General features: G+C 55.4%; 1 protein-coding gene across 2 annotated transcripts; it reads right to left on the minus strand.

The window, feature by feature from the left end:
• Positions 1-460: 460 nt before the first annotated feature.
• On the minus strand, positions 461-6756 carry BOLA1 (bolA family member 1). 2 transcript variants are annotated; one of them, XM_044991724.1, is made up of 3 exons: positions 6501-6752; positions 2185-2318; positions 461-1437 (listed from the first exon to the last, which is right to left on the minus strand). In XM_044991724.1, exon 3 carries the CDS (start codon positions 1410-1412, stop codon positions 978-980), a length of 435 nt encoding a protein of 144 aa, XP_044847659.1. In that variant the 5' UTR covers positions 1413-1437; positions 2185-2318; positions 6501-6752; the 3' UTR covers positions 461-977. The 2 variants fall into 2 exon arrangements, with proteins under 2 accessions (XP_044847659.1, XP_044847660.1); XM_044991725.1 differs by lacking the exon at positions 2185-2318 and having other exon boundaries at positions 6501-6756.
• Positions 6757-16200: the final 9444 nt, after the last annotated feature.

A 16200-nucleotide genomic window follows, 5' to 3' on the forward strand; every position in this document is an offset into this window, starting at 1 on the left:
TGCAGCAAATGGGGAAAAGGCACCGCCTGCTCTATCCCAGGTAGGTACTAATTATTATCATTATTCATCTTCTGCCTCTTTGGAGGCAGAGCTCATAGCTGATGGCAGAAATGACTTGTCTCTCATTGGCCTTACATATATTTTTAGTAGCCCTGCAGAGCCAGCACAAGCCAAAGGGCTTCTATGAGTCTTGCAGGGCCAGCCCAGAGACAGGAGCAGGGGCCAGAGTTTATTCTGGCTCGAACATCCTCACCTGTTCCAATGACAGTCGCAAATTGCATCCCCGGTCATCAGGGGCAGGGTCTGCTCTGCAGAATCCTTGTCGCTGGGGACGATGCGCACGGGGTAAAAACCAAACCAGCTCGTCTCAGTTTCCCAAGGGAAATAAAGAAGATTTTGCGGCTGCAAACTCAGCCCGAGTCAACCAAATCCAGAGACACGACGTCACTGCTTTCCAGCGTGAACCCATTCTTTGCTCAGCCGAGAGCTTTATTAACAACACAAGGGCTTCCCCCCCACACACTATAAACTCACAACACTGAGCTTTTTAAAGCCGTTGGGAGAGATTTCAGGCACCCAGTCTCCATTCAAAAATCTGGCTTCGCAAATCTCACCCAGCTTTGCCGACACAATTATCATGAACACGTGCGTTAGCGCCTACCGGGAGCCTGGTGCGCTAGCTGGTGCGCTAGCTGGACCCTCCTGCTACCATGATAGCAGTGGAGCCAGGGATATTTCACACGACCAACCGAAAAACCAATAACCCGCGGCCAAGTGCGGGAGGCAGGCAGAGTCTGGGGCTGACCCTGGTGGACGCCCAGCATTGGTGGTGCAACCCCAGCCTGTGAATGTTTCCACTTCCAGCGCTAGGCGGCTTTGCAAGGCTCTGGATGTGGTCACAAAGCAAGCGTCAGGGTCACCCCGGGGAGTGAGTTGAGCTAACCCAAACCCCCACCCCCCAGCGCTGTCCCTCAGGGTCACCCCTGGGTGCCCAGTTTGGTTGCCATGTGCGGGTCGTGTTTGGATCCCCCGAGGCACCCCGGACTCTGGCTCACACTCTGGTTCTCCTCCCACTGCTGGGGGGTCTTGGCTTGGATGGAGAGGGCATGGACGGGCCCGGCCAGTTCAGCCTGGAGGATCTCATTCACCAGCCGGTGGCGCTGGAGCAGGGGCAGGCCGGCGAAGCGCTGGCTGGCGATCACCACCTTGAAGTGGGTCTCGGAGCCCCGGGGCACGGCGTGCATGGAGCTCTCGTTGTGCACCTCCAGGTGCACTGGCTGCAGGGCTCGCAGGAGCTTGGCGCGAATGGACGACTCCACCGGCTTCTCCTCCATGGCGGGACCAGCTGTTGAGTACCCAAAGCTGGGGGCTGGCCGAGGGAGGGCTTGGCGAAGGAGGCGGGAGGGCAGCATCCGGAGTGGGGACAGCGCCCCGAGGCTGCAACACAGAGAGTGGGGAGGGACAGACTGAGACAACATCCCCTGGTGCAGCATCGGCTGCCTGCAGATTTGGAGGGTAACGGGCAGCTGTGCATGGGGTGGGCAGAGCCTGATGATAGGAGGAGCACAGGGGGCAAGAGAATGCAGGGGGGGGGGCATGAAGGGTGAGCATGACGACAGCCTGGGAGGTGGGGGATATTTCATGCAGGGCAGGGGGAGAACCTGGGAGGGGAGGCTGCATGCGAGGCGGGGGAGATCCCAGGTTTGCCTAGAGGGAGAGGGAGCCTGGGTTTGCAACTGGGGAGTGACCTGTATGCTGGAGGGGATGATCCTGAGTCTACATGGTGGGGAGATCCTGTGGGGGGGGGGGGAGAGGGTGCTAATCTGCATACAATGCAGGGAATGATCCTGGGTTTGCATGGCTGAGGGGGGGGGGAGGATCTTGGGTTTGCGCGGCTGGGGGGGGATCCCGAGTTTGCGCGGCTGGGGGGGGATCCTGGGTTTGCGCAGCTGGGGGGGGGGAGAAGGATCCTGGGTTTGCGTGGCTGGAAGTGGGGGGAAGGATCCTGGGTTTGCTCGGCTGGGGGGGGAAGGGGGAAGGATCCTGGGTTTACGTGGCTGGCGGGGGGAGAAGGATCCTGGCTTTGCTCGGCTGGGGGGGGGGAGGATCCTGGGTTTACAATGGGGCGGGGCTCCCCCAGCTCCCAGGCTTGGCTCGTCCCCAGCAGACCCCGCCGGCCCCTACCTGTGCTGCTCTGCAGGGACCCCCGCGCCGTGCCTGTCCTCACGGCTCCAGCCACCTTCCTGCGGCCACAGCCCCCACGCGCGTCCCGGCCGGGCTTTGCATCCTGGGAAATGTAGTCCCCGCCCCTCCAGAACCTGGGCAGGAGAGCGAGAGAGAACTACAGCTCCCAGGAGGCCTTTCACCAGCCCGCCTGGATTTCCCCACCCCACCTACTCCCCGGGTGCACTCTGGGAATTGTAGTTCTGCTCAGTGCACCCTCTGCCCCATTGACCCCACTGGGGCAGCATGGCTGGAACAATCCATCCCAGGCTGCCCTGGCTCATCCCCCTGCACCCTGGGTGTCCCCGGGCAAAGGCTGGAGATGCCTGGTTGTTGACCCCATAAGAATGGCCAGACTGGGTCAGACCAAAGGTCCATCTAACCCAGTATCCTGTGTTACGCCATCCAATGCCAGGTGACCAAGAGGGAACGAACAGAACAGGTGATCATCGAGTGATTTCCCCCTTGGCATCAGCCTCCCTCAGGGCACCGTGTCAGGATGAATGGGACCCTCTGTCTAGAGTTGGGTTAAATTTTGCCTATAAAACTTTTTTGGAGGGAGGAGGCAAAAAATACAGATTTGTCAACACTGGAACATTTCATGCATTAACGCCAGCTTTGCTGAATTGTTTATGATGCGGGGAAACCCTCCAAAAATCCAGAAAAAATCAAAATGTTTAATTTTGGTGTTTTTGAACAAAGCGTTGTGAGGGCTTGGGGGGGCGTTTTTTGGTTGTTTTCTTCTTTCTTTAACTTTTTTTCTCGAAATTTCCTTTAATTGTATTTTTAAAATAACCAGAAACATTTAAACATGCTCAAAACTGAAAATTTTCATTTTGGGTCGAAGGAAACATTTTGTTTGACCCCAAATGATTTTTTAAAAAACTTTCTGATTCACTTAAAAATTTCAAAAAAATTCAGTTTCATTTGATGTCTTTCTTTCTTTCTCATGATTTTTTGGAAATGGCCAGTGACCTGAAAAAGACGTGATGCGCCCAGCTCTCCCTCTGATGCTGAGAGCCGAATGCTGCCATGCCGATCTGGTAGCAGACTACCTGCACTTTGCATGAGCATAAAAAATAACCATGAGGGGTGATGGCCAAAGAGTTCCTAAGAGGTTTTTTTGTTTTTTCTAATTCTGGAGATATCCTACATTCTAGAACTGGAAGGGACCTTGAAAGGTCATTGAAGCCAGCCCCCTGCCTTCACTAGCAGGATCAAGTACTGATTTTTGCCTCAGATCCCTAAGTGGCCCCCTCAAGGATTGAACTCACAACCCTAAGTTTAACAGGCCAATGCTCAAACCACTGAGTTCCTAAGAGGTGCCCCTGTCCTGCTATCCTGTCGGAGCTGTAGTCTAACATCTCCCCACTGGGAGGAGCCATAGCCCACATGTTTTACTTCAAGTCACAACTCGCCCAAGCTTTCGAGGTGCTCTCCAGGGCCCGGGCCCACCTAAGGGTGATGATGGGTTTAGCTAAATGGATCAGAACCAGGCGACACGTTGCTGCTTTGCAGCCCGGCTCCTGGGATAAACCGGGTGATGCATGTGTCTGAAATTAAAAGCTATTTTAGTTTTTGCTGCTAAAGGGGCTGCTGGGTTTCTGCAAAGTTCAGACTAACTCCACTGAAGGCATCAGAGCCAATGGCCCCTGATTCCCATTTACCGTCCAGTCCAGACCCTCAAAGGTGTTTAGGTGCCTAGCTCCCATTGAAATCAATGGGCCTCTGGCCTCTTTAAACCTCTCGGAGAACGCAAAGGGAAACGGCCCATGTGTAACTGAAGATGATGCTGTGCCTGGCAAGCTGAGGATCTAGCCCAGGCAATCCAGATCCAGCAACCCACAAAGTCCAGGGAACTTCCAGTTCGGCTCCCAGTTCTGCAGCGCGACCTCAGGAAGAGGGTGAACCAAACAGCTCAGTTTCCCTGAAATCTGGATCTGAGCTCTGCATGGCAGGCCCATTTCAGGGCAAGGCAAGCAAATCCGAGCTGCACTGAGCCGTCGGCGCCGGGTGCGTGGGGGCCAGATCCGGGGAGCAATGAGCGTCCCCCTGCCCCATGCAGAGTTCCCTGCGCACGCTGACTCTCTTCACTTGTCTACAAACCACCAGCCCTTGATGCTCACAGCTCGGGTGGCATCTGCCTCCTGGATCGGGCCCTCCTGATGCTTCCTGGCCAGGCCCCTTTGGACTCAGTCCTGGGGAGAACTGATTGATGGGGAGCAGGAATGCAGCATCCCCCGCCTCTCGGCCAAAGACTCTAATCACTTTTAATTACGAGCTAGCTCAGGTCCAGGGCAGCCGGCATCCTCTGGCATAGCTCACCGGGCCTTGTGGGCAGGTCAGTCCCCTGGCCCAGGGGCAGGAGGGGAAAGTAACATGGTCTGTGCCGGAGGGGCGAGGACCAGTCCCATGGGAGCTCCCTCTCCCTCCACTAGTTCTTCATTACTTGTGATGAATTCATCAGCCCCCGCACAGGTGAGTGCCTGTTAAAGGTCCCCCTCTGGGCCTAACCTGCAGCCGAGGTGAGCCTGTGACCGCCCCTCTTTGGCCGTTTGTGCTTTTAGCTTTGGCGATCGCCGGTTCAATCCCTGCTGTGCCGCTGCAGACAAGACAAGGTGCGGACCGGCAGCGAATGGGAGAGCAGCGCCTGTTGCTGGCTTGCGGGCAACCTTGCGATGACTGGTCTCTTTCACCGCCTGCTGCTCCCTGCCATTCCCCGACTTCCCCCCGCCCCCACGTGGCTGGGCCATGTGGAAATCAGCTGTGTGCTGGCTACAACTGCGGTCCAGGAATAAAAGGGCCTTGTCGGGCAGTCAGCGGATGATGGGCATTTTCTGGTCAAGGGAGCCAAGACAAGAAGGTGACAGAAGATGAGAAAAGGAAGAGGGAAGGGAAGATGTGTGCGTGTGGGGTTGCCAGCGTCTGTGCATGAGTGTCACTTGGCAGGTCCTGGCACAAAGGGAGGTGTGTGCCCATTTGCACACACGTGTGTACCCACCTCTGCCCTCTGTCCTGGATGAGTGTGTGCACAAGTATACATAGGCGTGTGCGAGTGTACCTGGGCGTGCACACAGCACGGCCATCCTCGAGCACGCCTGTGTGCGAATGTGCCCTTTGCGCATGCCTGTGCATTTGCACGTGTCTGTGCACTGAGCAGGCTGGTGAGCGTGCACACGTTGGCCCTCTGCCTGCAGCGGCGTGGTTTTATGGCTGTGCAGGTTACAGCCCTGGTGTTTACCTAGGTATCTGCACTAGCATGCTTGGGAGGGGTAGTGTCAGTCAGGCACCGGTTCCCCCCCAGCCCCGTTGCCTTTGCGGCAGGCTGACCACCTCGGCGATGGGGGCAGGGAGCAGGACCTTCGAACGCCCCTCGACCTCTGCTGGGAGCGGGACCTTTTCATCCGGGCCCCTAAATGGCAAGGCCTTTTCCACACTTGCATTGTAGCCGCCCGGGCTCCCTACTGCACCTGCCATTCAATGCCCTGGAGGGGTCCAGGCAGCCTCAGACAGGCCCATTCTTCCCCTGGATTAAGGGCCAGCATTAGCAGGCAGTGGCGTGTGAGCCCGTCCCGCCCCGCTCTTGTTTGGGCTGCGTGGCCACCGGCTGGGAGCACAAAGGCCCAGCAGGGCAGGGGCTGGGTCTTTTACTAAGTGACTTCGGGATTAAGGGGTGAGTTAAAAGGCCCGTTAGGGAGAAAGCTGCCCAGGCCGCCCTGTGGGCAAACAAAGGGTCCTGGGGAGTGTCTGGCGGGGCAGGGGGCTCCCCACGCCGGATCGGGCATGGACCAGGCCAGTCCCCCTCCTCTCTCCCTTCTGCGCCGGATGGAACCGCTGGGCCTCACCTCCCCCGCCCTCGACCCTCTGCGCCATATTGGACACCTGAGCCCTCCCCAACCTGTTGCATCAAATGGGACCAGCCACCCCCCCCCGCCCCCATGCACCCAACCCACTGCACTGGATTGGACCAATGCACCCCCCCCCCAATCTATTGCACTGGATCAGACCAATGAGTGCCCCCCCCCCCACTGCAGTGGATTGGACCAACAAGCCCGTGCAACCCACTGCACTAGATCAGACCAATGAGCCCCTCCCCCAGCACACTGCACTGGATTGGACCAGTGAGCCCCCTCCCCCAATCCACTGCACTGGATCATAGCAATGAGTCGTCCTCCCCCCCCCAACCCACTGTATTGGAGTGGACCAATGAACGGCCCTCAACCCACTGCACTTGATCCAACCATTGAACTCTCCCCCCCCCACTGCACCGCACGTACCTTGGATCAGCATCCCCGTTCTCGGGTGCGTCTCTGCAGGGAACCCTGGAGCTGTGCGACGTTCATTCCTCCTCAGTTTGCTCCTCTCTCGAGCCTGTTTTCCTCCCGATTGAACTTCCTGCCCAAGGAAGGAGGAGAGACGCCAAGACCTGAGCTGTCGCTTGGTTTTGTGTTTGTCCAGCCCCTAGCACCATGGGGTCCTGGCCCACGTCCCTCGCTGGAGGGAGAGGGCGCTGTCCCCTTACTCCTCAGAGACAGCGGGGCTGATGCTCCTTCACACCAGGGCCCCTTTGCACCGCTTTGGCCTTGGCCCTGCCTTAAAGCGCGTGTCACAGGCGTGCAACCACTGGGCGCTGCGGTGCTAGGGTGACCAGATGTCCCGATTTGATAGGGACAGTCCCAATTTTTGGGTCTTTTTCTTATATAGGCTCCTATTACCCCCCACCCTCTGTCCCAGTTTGTCACATTTGCTGTCTGGTCACCCTATGCGGTGGGGGCAGGCGCGTACGTGGGACACGGGGGATCCGGGGCCAGTGCCTGGCCGTGCTCCAGACGCCCTCTGTGGCCTTGGCTAAGTTACGTGGCCTCTCTGTGGCTCACCTCCCTGCCCCTCTAAAAGGGAGTCACGGCGCTTACGGCCACGAGATCATGTGTTCTGACCTCCGGCATCCCCACACTAAACCCAGCCGCCGAAATCAGACCCCCCCAGCCTGCAGGAGACGAGCCCGCTATGTGCCACGGGCGGAGAAGAGGAGGGACCGAGGTGCACCAGGGCCTGAGACCCCCGCAGTGGCCGGGAAATAATTATGTGAGACACACCCAGATAAACTTGCACCCTACTCTGTAAAGGAGCCACCCCCCCCAAGGTCCCTGCCACTCTGACCTGGGGGAAATTCCTTCCTGATCCCAGCTATGGTGATCAGTGAGACCCTGAGCATCACACATGCCAAAAACGCAGCAGTTCGGCTTGCAATTGGCTTGTGAGTCGCTGGTTGGCTAGTTTTTGGCTTGTAGCTTTGATCGGCTCCCGGCAAGCAGGGGCAAGGGGGGGGGTGAGAGTCTGGGGTGCACAGCGGGCCTACCACAGTCCCCCACGCCAGGGGGGATCTGGTCACACAGAGCGTTGGGGTTCTTAGGGATTGGCTGTTCTGGCCTTGCTTTGAAACGGGATTAGCTGGATTTTTGGCTTATCGTGAAAGTCGGGTGGGGGGGGGGGGGCTTCTTTACCATGTGAAAATTGGCAACTGTGCTGGGCATGTGAGCAAGAGCCAGTCAGCCAAGCCCCAGAGAGAGAAAGGGACTGCCCTCAGAGCCCTGTCCGATCTCCCACACCCCAGCCATGGCCATCCTGGAGGTGTCGGGGGAAAGAGAGGGGCTGGAGGAGGTAGACGCCTGCCTTAACGCCCCTTCCCCCCTGCCGGAGCGGGGTGCTGCTATAAATGAGAATCCGGCCCGGAAAATGTCCCGTTAGCTCGTCTGTGCCGTAAACACATCACTGCCCTGAGCGTGTTATTAACATGGGGGGACCCCCCCGAGCCCCTAGCTGAGGCTGTAACCGACTCGGCTCATGTGTGCGCCGGGACCTGTCACGCGCCGTCACCCATGGGGTACGACGGCTAAAAGCATCGCGGCTGGGCAAGGGGATGCCGAGGTACAGCCATAACCGTGACGGCGGTAACTGTACTCAGACTGGTGGGGGGAAACTCATCTCATTTCCTTCCCGGAGCAGTAAATCTGTCTCCACGGGCAGCCGGAAACCTCCGTCGAGGGGGAAAGTTGGGTGTCTGCGTTCGCCGATGCGTGTCCTGAAACAGGATCCATCGCGGGAGGGAAAACAGGGAAGCAGCAAATATTTCTTTCCTCCTCCGCTGGCCTGTCGCTCCCCCTTTCTGCTTGTATTGTGACCTAGCACAGCTGACTTGTATCCCGGGGGCAGATGTGACAGCCGTGCCTTCAAAGAGCCCTAAATGAAATCTAAACAAACGCACCCAGAGTACAGGAAGCTACTTTACCATGGTGGGATATGTGGGGGTTCAGCAGTGTACATGTGCTGGGCGGGGAGTTTCTGTATATCAGCATATGCTCCTGTGTGGGTGTATATGCATGTATGAGCATGTGCATATATTTGTGCAGTGCATGTGTGTGGGCATATGTCTGTTTGCATATATGTGCCGGTATTGAGATGCGTGTGCACACAGGTAAACGTGCGTGCACAGATGTGCAGCGATCTATGAACGTATGTTTGCATAAATGCATCTACGTACATGTGTGTTGGCTGGTTTGAGCTGAAAGCTACTCGGATAGTTTAGTTCCCCTCCATGCTAGTTCCAGCCACGAAACCTTTAACCATTAAGGGCTGGATTTTCACAAGCACTCAGCACACGGGTGAAAATTCAGGACATGTTGCCTGTCAGTGTCTGAGCCCATTGGAAAAGTCTTTATTTAGGAATTTAAAGAGTGCTGGAGCTTTCTGAGAATGCAGCCCCTGAGTGTGGGCGTTGAGCCCGTCTGAAAATCCGGCCCCAGCTCCTCATTTGCTGATTACATCTCCTTTGGGTCTCTCTCCCTCTGTGATGGTCCGTCTCCCCACCCCCTGTCTCTTCCCCACATCCACCCAGGGCAGGCTTTGTGCGTGTGTGGGAGATGGGCTCCCGCTGACCCCGTGGCCTGACCTCACAGACCCCCAGCTCTGGAAAGTGCATTAACTTGTCACGGGTTGTAGCGTCAGGTGTTCGCAGGGCAGGGGGGCGGTGACGGGGGTCTGTTCCTTGCGAGATCCAGCGTTCGTTACGTTGGTCAGCGGCATTGCCTGGGACCAGCACCCTTGTATAGGAGCGGGTGCTGCTTCTCCCAGCGGCTTGGGATGGAATGAAATACGGGGGCTTTAACCTGTAATGACCTATGCATTTCTCCTGGGGGGGGGGGAGAAAGCGAGCAAGCAGTTATTGCAGAATTCCCCGATCCATTAATTGTTCACAAGTCCCAGCCTACACCCTTCATAGCCGCGATGCGAGGCCAATGCTGAGCTAAGCCCATTTCCTTCTGGCACCTCCTCCATCTCCCCCTCCCCATCCCGCTGCCTCAATTCTTCAAGGGCCGGAGATCCCGGCCTGGTTTTTAGGAACCATCTGACCACTTGCTGACCCCTTCTTTTGAAACCCCTCCCGCCGGGGAGGAGAGAACAGCTAGAGGTCAGAGGGCTCGAGCTGCTGCTAAAACCGTCCTCCGAAAGCATTTCGCCTGCCAGAAAGTATCAAAGCGACCGGGACGGGGCGACCCGGGGAGCGGGGCAGGGTGGGGGGGCGCGGGGCTGCTGAATGGTGGCAGTGTTTGCTCTCCTGAGGCGGGGGCGGGTTAATATAGTCTTGCCATATGGGCTACAAATGTTCATTAAGTACTTAAACAACTGGAGGAGAGGCAGGTTCCTTTCTCAAGCAGGGATCATGTCGGGCACTTAGTCACCGCCTCAGATTAGCTGGCTGAGCCGCCAGTGAATAGAGCCTCCGGGGGCAGGGGGGGCGCAGTGTGAGGGTTAAAGGAACCCCCACGCCCCTTTTGCATCCCCCTCAAACAGCCACTGCGGGCCTGTGACGCGCTCTGGCCCTGAATCCTCTCCCGGTCCCGCCCCCCGAACCCAAAGCCGGCAATGGGCAGATTATCTTCCAGTGCCCCCCATCAGTGGTGCTCGGGGGGGCGGGGGGGTTAGTGAGAGCCATTAGCGGCCGCCCTGAACCACGTCACTGCATCCAGAGCTTGGCGGGGGTGGGGGGTTGGCACCAGGTTTTTGATGCAGGCCCAATTGATCCTTCAAGGCTAAACTTTTCCAAAGAGGCTTCTGATGTTTAGAGGGTGTCTCCATTTTTTTTGCGGGGCGGGCGTGTGGGGGGGGGGGAGCCAACTTGGGACACCCAGGGCTGGCTTGGCAGAGCGGCCAGGCACTCCTGGGTCCCATTGACTCGGGGGGGTGCTGCTGTGAAACCAGTCGAGGGATCTGTTGCGAGCTCACAGGTTGTCGGGACTTGGGTTTTGGGGGTGGGAGGTGACTCAGAGGAGAGAGTGCCCCCTACTGGCCCACCCGCCCCGCTCCCTGCAGTGCAGCGCCCCGTTGGGCTGCACTGGGGCAGCAGGGGCAGCACTGACTCAGAGGGGAGAGCGCCCCCTACTGACTCACCTGTACTGCATTCTTTAATTGCTTATCAATTCTTCTTCTTATATTAATTACCGTAGCACTAGGAGCCTTAGTCACAGACAGGACCTCATGGTGCTAGGTGACAGACCAGGGCTCAGAGAGCGGACTGCTACGACAGCCAGTGGAGGCAGAGACAGACGGGGAAGTGCCAGGAAACAATGAGATTATACTGACGGGCAGTAGCCGCGACACACCAGCTGCCTATCCCTTGTCGATGTATTTGCCGGCATTGTGGCAAAGGAGAGGCTGTCGGTTGGCGGAGGTTTATGGGGAGCGCCTCCCACGCGTGAGGGGCAGCGCAGGAGAAGGCGCAGAGGGGCTTTCTTTGGAAATGTAACACGCGGGCGACGGAGGCTGGCGTCGCCGGCTCGATAGTGAACGAGAGGTAGGGGGGTGAGAGGTAGCTGGGAGGACACGCCGGGTGGGGGCCGTGAAAGTGGAGACAAGAATAATCCCTAGCTCTTATCTAGTGCTGTTCATCAGCAGATCTCCAAGCACTGTACCCAGAAGGGTACTATCATTATCCCCATTGTACAGATGGGGAAAATGAGGCCCATGGCAGGGAAGTGACTTGCATGAGGTCGCCCAGCAGGCCAGTGGCAAAGCTAGGACTAAAACCCTGATCCCCTGCAGCGCCTACTCGCTGATGTGCTAGAGAAGGGCAGGTCCCTGCGGCTCTCCCCTCCCGCTCCCACCACAGCCCAGTCCTGGTTAGAGTCTGCAGGTTTGAGCCTCATGAGGACTTAGGGGTGGGAGGGTTAGGTTTCCTGTCAGTGCACATGCCAGCAGCAATTACCAGGGCCAGGGGACGATTGGCCAGGTGGCCGTGGGCAAAGCAATCCCTGCATCAAGCAAACACGTCCCAACATCTCACGCCTTGCAATGCACCTACAGGCTATTAGCCAGGAATCCGCCCGCCAGCCGGCCCCTAATGCTTGACCTGCCTGACTGGATTTTTGTAGTCCTGCCTGACCAGGATGATTGATAAATGAGGCTGCGAGCCTTTCACGGAGGTCACGGATTCCACGACTTTCTGGGCCCTCCGTGACTTCTGCAGCGGCTGGTGCAGCTGACCCTAGGGCTACCCGAGCAGCCACTGCTCAGGTGGCTCCAGGCAGCTGGTCCCAGGCGCTACCCCGGAGCAGCGGTCTGGGAGCAGCAGCAGTGCCCGAAGCTGCGCCCCCTCCGCCCCCCCAGCAGCGGCAGGGCCCCGGGTTGTCCCCCGCCCCCAGCCATAGCAGGGCCAGGAGTGCCCTCCCCCAGGATCAGCACTGTCCCCAGAAGCGCCCCCCCCGCCCAGCACCTAAGATTTAGTTAGGGATATTTTTAGTAAAAGTCATGGATAGGTCATCAGCGTGATGCCGGGATTGCAAGGGAGACCGACGGGAGATCACGTGTGCAAACACATATGTGCGGACATGCACAAACATGTATTCACAGGCATACACACTTTGCACACACACACGTATGCACACACTCATAACACTCTGCACACACACACTCATATACACATACATATACACTCATATGCATGCATACGTACACACAACACACTTGTGTGCACACACATATACACAAACATACATGCAGGTGTGTACACCCACACACTCCTCTGCACACACATACATGTACATAGGCTCACACACATACACATGCAAACACATGCACTTGCATACACATACATGTGAGCACACACACGTACATACACACATGGGTATAAACACACACATATACAAGTATATAGGTGCATATGCACACACACAGACTTGTATGTACATACACATACCCAACCACATGCATCTACACACATGCACACACACATGCACACAGGCATGTACATACACATAGCTGTATGCACACACATCCCCCTATGTGTGCACACACATATACACACACACTTTGTCACATGCCCAAACACATGCCCTTTGCAACAGGCTGTCCCCTGGTTACCTCTCTGCCCAGACCAGATGCTCAAACTTTCCCTACTAAAAATCATAAAAATCCCAGTCCTGGTTCTCGGTCACACTTGGCCCCCGCCAGGCCATTCTGGCAGCGCCACAGGGCCTTAAAGTGGTCAGAAACGACCTCCCCACACCGATGCCTTCCTAGCTGGAGTGGAGCCAGCGTAAGGGCCTTGCTCCCACCAGCAGAAGGGGCGGATCAGGGGCATCGGGTGGGCCAGAATATGCTGCGCACTGTGGCTACTCTCTGCTTCTAGTATCAGAGGGGTAGCCGTGTTAGTCTGGTTCTGTAGAAGCAACAAAGAATCCTGTGGCACCTTATAGACTAACAGACGTTTTGCAGCATGAGCTTTCGTGGGTGAATACCCACTTCTTCAGATGCAAGCAGTGGAAATTTCCAGGGGCAGGTGTATATATAAGCAAGCAAGAAGCAAACTAGAGATAACGAGGTTAGATCAATCAGGGAGGATGAGGCCCTGTTCCAGCAGCTGAGGTGTGAAAACCAAGGGAGGAGAAACTGGTTCTGTAATTGGCAAGCCATTCACAGTCTTTGTTTAGTCCTGAGCTGATGGTGTTAAATTTGCAGATGAACTGGAGCTCAGCAGTTTCTCTTTGAAGTCTGGTCCTAAAGTTTTTTTGCTGCAGGATGGCCACCTTAAAATCTGCTATTGTGTGGCCAGGGAGGTTGAAGTGTTCTCCTACAGGTTTTTGTATATTGCCATTCCTAATGTCTGATTTGTGTCCATTTATCCTTTTCCTTAGAGACTGTCCAGTTTGGCCGATGTACATAGCAGGGGACCATAGGGGACCATGGGCTCTGAGGGTAAAATAGAGCAGCCCTGAGGTGGAGAGAGAGAGAGAGAGAGAGGAGAGATGAGGTATATGAGGATAGATAGATAGAGGGGGTGAATGGAGATGGATAGATAGATAGATAGATGGGTAGATAGATGGGTGGATGGGGATTGGGGATGTATGGATAGGGGGTGAATGGGGATAGATAGATAGATAGAAAGGAAGGAAGGAAGGAAGGATATTTTGTTATCCATACGTATTTCTAATTGGGTTGAACCAATCTTTCTCAGCCTATGAGATGCTCCCAAAGCATTCCCCCGACTAGTTATTATTTGGTCATTCCTGATGTGCAATTGGTCACCAAAATCACATGGCGCTGTTTCTGCTCCCTCATTGGACAGCTGAACCATTTTAAAATTGGGGAATAAGGAGCAGCAAATGACACTTTCTGCACTCCAAGCCATCAAGGCGGCTAATATTCATGAACGCTTTGGGAGCCCTCAACGTTCTCACAGGTGCCCAGCAGCCGCCTAAATATGACCCTGCGACTCACGACAAAACGGACTCAGCGCCTTGATCTGCCAACCCCACGTGTTCCAAAATCATTAATACAGTGGACTCCAAAGGTAATGAACTTAATTCAACAAGATTTAATTTAATTCAATAAGGTTCATCCAGGATATTGCAGGATATTTTCAAAACTGTCACAAGCTGCCCCAAAACTCATTAAAATTGAGCAAATATAGGGTCCTGTATATTTGTCTTCAGTTCCTAGAGGTTTTATGGGTCACGTTTTGTAACGTCTCTACAGCCACAAGGGCTAGAAATATACAAGAAAGAAAGAAAGAAAGAAAGCTGAAATTCTCACATAATAACAGGACTCCAGCAGTTGGGAGCCTTCAAAATCTCAACATCTGTGATAATATCATGACAGAAGGGAACACTACAGTAAAGTTCACCCCATACACAAAGAGAAGTTGGATAAAAATATAGATTCTGTTGCTGGAATGAATAACACAATATTATTTCTTAGAATTCAGAATGATAATACACAAGAACCCAAAAACAGAGAGAGAGAAAACAGGCTGCTCCCTAACACAGCGCGACTCATCTCACCCCATCTTGATTTAAGGCTGGCTCTTTCCAAACTGACTCTGCTCTCACACTTTGCTACAGAGCCCCCTAGCCTGCAAGCCAAGCAGCAAAGCCTCCCAGTATTAAAGCAATAGCTTGCAATGCCCATGTGGTCCTCAATCCCAGTCTGAAATTGATCGTCCCTTTTACGCTGCTGTCGTTTATTTCACTCCTCCTGGCAGTGCTGCCTCTTTCTGCTGCCTCTTTCCTTGCCCTCCAAATTATACAGCTTCTCCGTTGCTCTGTACTTGTGCCTCATTTTACACCCAATCCCGAGTGATGTAAATAACTACCCCACTGGGGCTGAGAGCAGAATCCGAATTTACACCCGTAGGGGCGGCCGAGAGAAGAAACTTGTTGTCCCCCCGCTTTTTTAAAATACTATTCTGGAGAGTGTCTTGAAAGCTGCTCTCACTTTCATCAGCTCCTGTATCCCACTAATTTAAGGCTCTGCTCCTTATCTCTCGTGGTTCCTATTTTTTGATGAGCACAAATTCTGTATGTCGCGAGACTCAGCCTTGGCTGGGGAAAGGTGTCCTGCTAGCACCATGCAGAGCCACAGCAATCCATCATTACTGATTTCTATTCCAGTCATTCTGAGAGGCCACAGCTGAGAGCAAGGCCCCCATCGCGCTCGGAGCTGCACACGCTCATCGTCAGAGACAGTGCCTTGCGATCTAATGCCTGGCTTTTCAAAGAGCCTTCAGCAACCAGCTCCTGGGGTTTCCTTCGAACAGCGGCAGCCTAATACAGACAAGGATTGCATTGTGCCTTTTGCCCTTTATGCGAGCAAAGCAATACAAAGAAACCCACGCCTTGGGTTGCAAATAGCTGTGCTTACGGAACACCACGCGAACAGAGCGGGCCTCAACTACGTGCGTAAAGCTGCTCTGGCCGACTTCTCTGGCCTCTTCTCCCAGGGTAGAACTCAGCAAGCGCCACTAGATGGCTCACAAACTATGTGAAGAGGGGCCATCCCGAGCCTGCACACTACAGGTTGGGAGAAGAAACATATGCACAGGGAAGAGGAGAAGCAACTTGCTTGGGTGACACAGCACAGACGCGACTGGAACCCAAATGTCCCTATTCCTAAGTGAGTGCACTACCCACTAGGCAACACTGCCTCTCAATTTAGCTCTGGTTTTTTTAATATACAGGCGTTCTAGCCATCCGGCTCTGGCAGCCTGGCACGGCATCGGTAGGGCTGCTTATGGGTCTGGACACTCATGCTGCAGGGATGTGCCGCCGTGTGGGAGGCAGAGCGGGTATTTCTCCTTCTCTGGTATCTTCAGGTGTCGCTGAGCTCAGAGAAAAAACAACAACAAAACCTCAGCTGAGGGGGGAGGTGAACAGGCCGTGGGGGCTCTGCCGCCCCGGGGCAGCTGGAATGCAGGGCTGTGGAATGCACAGAAGGCATGACCGAGCATGTCATGCAAAGGGCACGGGGGTTGCGACCTTTGCTGGGGAGGGGGGGAGGGAAGGGAGGCGAGCAGGGAAGACAAGGGAGCCCCTTGTTTCGTTTCTGACAACAAGGAGGGTTATTCTGCGGGAGGACGGGATCATGTGCCGGGCGGGGGGGGGAAGGCGGCTGAGCCACAAGGAACCCCGGCACGCGCAGCTACCA

The sequence above is a fragment of the Mauremys mutica genome, chromosome 17, assembly GCF_020497125.1.
Source record: "Mauremys mutica isolate MM-2020 ecotype Southern chromosome 17, ASM2049712v1, whole genome shotgun sequence".
NCBI classification, from domain to species: domain Eukaryota; kingdom Metazoa; phylum Chordata; order Testudines; family Geoemydidae; genus Mauremys; species Mauremys mutica.